This window comes from Gossypium raimondii, chromosome 12 (genome assembly GCF_025698545.1).
Source record: "Gossypium raimondii isolate GPD5lz chromosome 12, ASM2569854v1, whole genome shotgun sequence".
Taxonomy (NCBI): domain Eukaryota; kingdom Viridiplantae; phylum Streptophyta; class Magnoliopsida; order Malvales; family Malvaceae; genus Gossypium; species Gossypium raimondii.
The window spans coordinates 41739768-41745422 of NC_068576.1; the positions used below are offsets into that span (position 1 = coordinate 41739768).

Here is a 5655-nt window from a genome sequence, read left to right on the forward strand (position 1 = left end):
ATTTATACTCTTTTTTTTATGTAAAGGGATTAATTTATTATCATTTTTATTGTAGGGAGTAAAAGACAATTCAACTCTTGAAGCAATTATCAAAAAATCTAAAATTAAATTTTAAAAAAAGGTAAAATGAAAGAATTGATGAAATATAAATAAAAAAATACACCAACATATGGTGGAATCAAAATATTTCGGACCATGAAAAATAATTTTTGTGGACTTCCGGAAATTTGAGCCATGGATACAAGATCTTTTACATGTAAACTCGGTTGCTTATGTAATTTGGGATCCTCACCTAAGTTTTCTTTGAACATTAGAGACAGATGCTAGAAAGATAGGAGGAAAAAGAAAATATAAAATGAAATGGATAAAAGTTTGTATGAAGGATGGATCAATTTTGCAATGTTATTTATGGAACTTAGTTTTAACGAAGGGATCAAAGTCCCCACCTCACATGAGTTCGTCATGTGGTCCTGCTGACTAATATTGAACATAAAGTAATAGAGATATAGAGGTTTTTTCTTTTTCATAGAGACAATTGACAACACATGTAACACATATATATAAATATATTACACTGAATATTCCAAATTTCATGAAAATCCAACGACACCACACACCACATTCAAACATGAATGGCAGCAACAATGCTAAACGCACACTCTCCTTTGGAGAGGGCTACATTCATCTATAATAACACTTACACACTGTAGAACCAAAGAAAACCATTTAAGAGAAACGATAATAAAAAGGAAATAAAGAACCCTTGGATGCTGTTGTGCTGTCCAACCGGCTTCCTTTTCCCTTTAAAAAGAAAAAACAGACTAGCAATACTTTTGGGGGACTAAGGAGACATAAAAAAAGGGGGCTTAGTTCCCTCTTCGTGATGGCTTTTAGAGTTTGAAGTTAAGGCGAGAGGTGTAAGTTGCTTTTGGCGACCAATTACTTGGAATGACATCCCTCGCTGATAATGTTCTTCCTGCTGATAATGTTGTTAGTTTCACTGAGAAGGGCCCTTTCAGGGGTCCCCTTATAATGCACCAATTTGCTCCCCAAACATGGTTCATCTCTAACCACTCATCCGAATTTGCCTGCCAACAACATCCATATCTCAATATCTATTAATATATAGCATTCGATTTTTCCCCTCTCAATATTGTTTTCTGAACATGTGTAAGTTGTTTAAAAATAAAAAAAAAACTCCCATTTATGCGTGTTGCTTTCTTTCACCATAAAACTTGCTGAAACTTTGATTTTGAATGAGAATAGTTGGAAGATACCCTAATGACAAGTTTTGCCGTATGGTTAAAAGGGAAAGCAAAAGGTCACACTCGAGTGTGGCCTGGCCCCTATTGATATTATCACATGCAGGGAATCAAGATTCAAGAAAATACTTGAGTAATCAATTGAAGAGAAAAGTGGGTTTCAGCACTTTGCACATTGGCGCCATTATAAAAAAGCATGGGCAATGTTTTCTTAATAAAGTAACAGTTATGCTGCCCTAATGCAACCTATTTAAGCAGACAAATCCAAGATACTAGGAAGAGCCAAGGGTTGATAATATAATAACCAAGGAATATAAAACATTCTGCCACTATCTTTTTAAAGGTATGGGCACTACATTGATATTAACTTTTTTGAACAAAATATTAAGCAGCTTTTTCCATGTAAATCTGCTTTGAAGATGCAAGCATTCATTGATGTAGCACTAAGAATTTTCCTAAAATCAGTCATATCTGAATTTTGTGGAGCCTAAAGAGCCCTTTTTTCTCTCTTTCTTTTTTTAACTTTTGCTTTTGCGTTTTTTGATATTGGGCCATGGAAGTCAAAAAGATTTTAAAGCATTGAAATTAATGAAAACAGTAGAATTTATGGAAAAAGAGAAAAAGGGGGGGCTTACTTCTCTTATATGCATTGACCCAACATCTCCATCTCCATCCTCAAACTCCACCAGAAGAGAGAGCCAATAATCAGTCGACCCTTCATTCACATGGAAGGCAATGTTCTTCCCTGGATATTTACATGGGGTCCTATAAAATTTTAAATAAAAAGCATTTCACTTAGTTTAAAGTTCAGGAAAACCAATAGAAACAAAAGAAGAAAATAGTAAAGGAAAAAGGGTAAAATGATAAAAAAATAAAATAAACAAAGGTGACAAAATAGAAGCGACAACGAAAAAGAAAGATCCTTGAAAAACAAAAAGGTAGTCCCAAAGCAAATACCTTCTATAAAGGACTGGGAGTTCGCCTCGGTTCCTGAGCTGTGAACTCTCACCGGTTATAGCCATTCGGCCAAAGGCTGCACCACTTAGGTCGAAGTGAGTGCGGCCATTGGCGCAGTACCCGCCGGGGCACTCGTCAGTTACAATGATGGTGACGGCCCTCCTTGAGCATATGCTCTTGTCTAGGCACTTCACTTTGAAGCATGCCCCACACCCTTCCCCGTTCTTGAACAGCACCGGGCTTACCGCTCCCACTCTGGCCCTCAGCGGCTTCACGTCAACTAATGACCCGTACCCACATGCTCCCCCTGCACAATGTCACATTCACAACCTACCATTCAAGTAATTCCACTTTACAAAAACTAAAATTGAGCCAAAATTGAGCACCGCATTTAGCATTTTTCTTTAATTAACTGGAGCTCATTTGGAACCCTACTACTAGATTAGTAATCTACCAGTAGACTCTACAGAAAAACCGTAAAGAAACTAAAAGAAATCCTGTTACAGATCTAGAATGCATTGAACAAAAATGTGACAAAACGGCAACGGAAGCCAGTGGCGGGCACTTACCGTCGCTACCATCGCCGTCAGGACTGCCGTACCAAGTGGCAGTGGCAGGGTACCAATGTAGGTCTACCTTGTGTTGCGGCACAGGGACCGCAGTAGACACCATTGAACACTGAAACAAGACTATGCAGCATAATGTAACAATCCCACCGAATCCACCGCGGCGCTGCATTGTGTTAACAGGCGGCGCCACCACTTGTTCAGCCTTAGGCGGTGCAGGTTAAGTGGACAAAAAGGAAAGTGAAAGGAAAAAAGTAGGTGGGAAGAAAATGCAGGGCAAGAGAGGAAGGAAGCTACTTCTGCCGACAGTTTATATTAGCATTGAATATTGATAGTCTTGAAGACAGTGTTGAGAGAGCTTCCTACAAATATAGAAGCAGAGGAAGCAGAGAAAAGAGGCTAACGTTCTATTTTTTTTATATTTTCTTGTGACTATGGGATCCACTGGTTTTGGTGTTATTTACCTTGGTGCCACTGTATTTGCGGGTCCACCGACGGTTAAGGCGTTAATTCCGCGTCATCGTACTTGGAGGGAGCCAGGGGCTTTTTTGTCATTCGAGTATTCGACCGTTAATATTGTTGTCGTTATGTGTGTGCGTGTGTTTTTTTACTTCAGGGGCCATGTGATGGTTAGTCGTTTGGGACTTTTTAGGGCATTATTGGTCTGGTCGAAACTATGTCGTATTGGCACCTTTTGTATCATATGTACAGAGGGCAGCCGGAAGGTCCAAGCCATTCAAGAAATTTTAGTGTATATCTCAATTATTACTTTCAAATTTTAAAACAAAAGTATCTGTTAACAATCATGTAAATTACTTCTCAACTTACACAGTCAATGTGTTATCTTTCTCACATTTTTTTCCTGTACAAGCAGTTACAAAGCAAGAAGTAAGACAAGTTAGTATACTCAATCATTCAGAAGATAATATGTTGATGAACGGAAATAATATCCTAATCAATGGCAAAAGTATTCCAAGAAGCAAAAGAATGGGCGCACGGATACAATTGATAACATTTCTACAATCAACTCTAGTTCATCCTCTATCGTTCCCACATATTCAAGCAAAGATGACAAGGGCCATCTCAATAGAGGCAATTTTTACAACATCAACCCATCCATCAACAACCATTCTACAATGGTCCCTAAACACTCCTCCAGTACCAAATTTGTTAGTTGTTGGGTCATAGAAAGCATCACAATTTCCTTTAACAAAGAAATGATGAGAGACCATCCACGCTGAAAAAGGGTGATTTTGAGTTGTCGACCTTACTGGGTTATAGGTAAGGTTGTTAAGAGAAGTAAAATCCTAGAGTGCATCATGCCATACCCCCACCGAATTGATTGAAGCTTTGTTAAATACCAATTTGTTGCAAGCTTTCCATATATACCAACATAAGTACTTCACAAGGCTGTTAGGGCAAAATTAACCAAAGGATGGAAAGGAATTGAAAATATCATCCCACCAATCTTTGATGCTCAAGAACCCTTCTCTATGGAGGCTATAGTTGAAACCCAAGGCTCCCCACGTGGTTTGTGTAAAAGGGCAAAAGAAAAAACATGTTTAATGGTTTCCCTCTCCTCGTCACATTAAGGGCAATTAGGATCCACCCCCTCATACATTTGTTAAAGTAATGCATTGTAGCAATTGCATTGTGATAAGATCTTCAACGAAAATGCTCAACTTTCGGTGAAGTTTGAAGTTTCCAAAGTTTTTCCAACATTTAGTCAAATTCTCATTCTCGACTGAGGAGGCACTTGGCATGGGAAGTGCCCTAGGAAAAAAAGGGAAAGTTCACAATAACCAGAACAAACACTATAGGTTCCATTCTTAGTGAAGTGTCATACCATCTTGTTACTCGATTCTAGAGGCCTAATTTGAAACTTCAAAACAGCTTTACATTCCTCCCAATTAAAAAATATTTGAATAACATCCTACTTCAACGTATTTGCCTCATAATCTATAAGATCCTTGATAAGAGAAGGGCAACACCCCTTACCTGACCCAATCATCGGGTTCGGGCTACAAGATGTTACATTCGAGACTAAAGCATCTACAGTCAAATACATGGTAAATAATCATCCACACATGCAATTAAGTGTCAATCACATTCAAATCATGCTAAACAGTCAATTTTGAGTTTTAATCGAGCTTACGAAAGCTCTTTTGTCAACCTGAACATGAAATAGGACCAAATTGTAAAAATTTTAAAATGTATGGATTGACGTTGCGACTTCATTCGGTTCTAGTCATGACGTGGCCATCACAATATGTCACGTCATAATGGCAAGCCCAAGCTCACGACGACGTCACTTATTGTAATGGCAACATTGTGACGTCCAAAATCTGAGGTCGCGATGTGATCTCTATTTTTGGGAAAATGTACATTTTGGTACATATTTCATATTTTCTAAATACAACCAATCAAAAGATACACCTAAATATCACTTCCAATTGTCTTAAAACCTACCAAAACATACCAAATGAGTTCAAACATACAATTTCAACTTCATATCAAACATTCTACACCTATTCATCAATTAGATTTAAACATTTCAATGTCATGAAAAATATATCAACCAAGCCATTCAATCACCAATCTTTACCTATGCTAATTCATATTAAAACATGTCATTTCACTTCATTTACATAACCTTGTTCACCTTATGCTCATCTATGGCTTCTAAGTTTTAAACATAACTATCAACCATCAAAATTAGGTCACATTTTACAAGCATACATTAAGTTACAAATATTCAAATACATTCTCATCTTAATCTCCTATTAACCAAGCTACCATTTCTACCTCATTCCACGCCATTTCACATACCATATATATAGTTATATATCACCCCATCATTTAGCATTACA

General features: G+C 37.5%; 1 protein-coding gene across 1 annotated transcript; it reads right to left on the reverse strand.

The window, feature by feature from the left end:
* Positions 1–535: 535 nt before the first annotated feature.
* Positions 536–3169, reverse strand: LOC105764207 (expansin-B3). The gene is made up of 4 exons (XM_012582713.2): positions 2789–3169; positions 2220–2526; positions 1898–2027; positions 536–1088 (listed from the first exon to the last, which is right to left on the reverse strand). The coding sequence occupies exons 1-4, from the start codon at positions 2955–2957 to the stop codon at positions 891–893; spliced, it is 804 nt and encodes a 267-aa protein (XP_012438167.1). The 5' UTR covers positions 2958–3169; the 3' UTR covers positions 536–890.
* Between the last annotated feature and the right edge of the window lie 2486 nt (positions 3170–5655).

What these genes read in the sequence shown, in the direction of transcription:
- LOC105764207 (XM_012582713.2), bottom strand. Translation starts at nt 2,957, where the DNA reads ATGCAGCGCCGCGGTGGATTCGGTGGGATTGTTACATTATGCTGCATA. An exon ending in TGACGGCGATGGTAGCGACG is followed by an intron (nt 2,527 to 2,788) that starts GTAAGTGCCCGC and finishes GACATTGTGCAG; the next exon opens with GGGGAGCATGTGGGTACGGG. An exon ending in CTCCCAGTCCTTTATAGAAG is followed by an intron (nt 2,028 to 2,219) that starts GTATTTGCTTTG and finishes AAAATTTTATAG; the next exon opens with GACCCCATGTAAATATCCAG.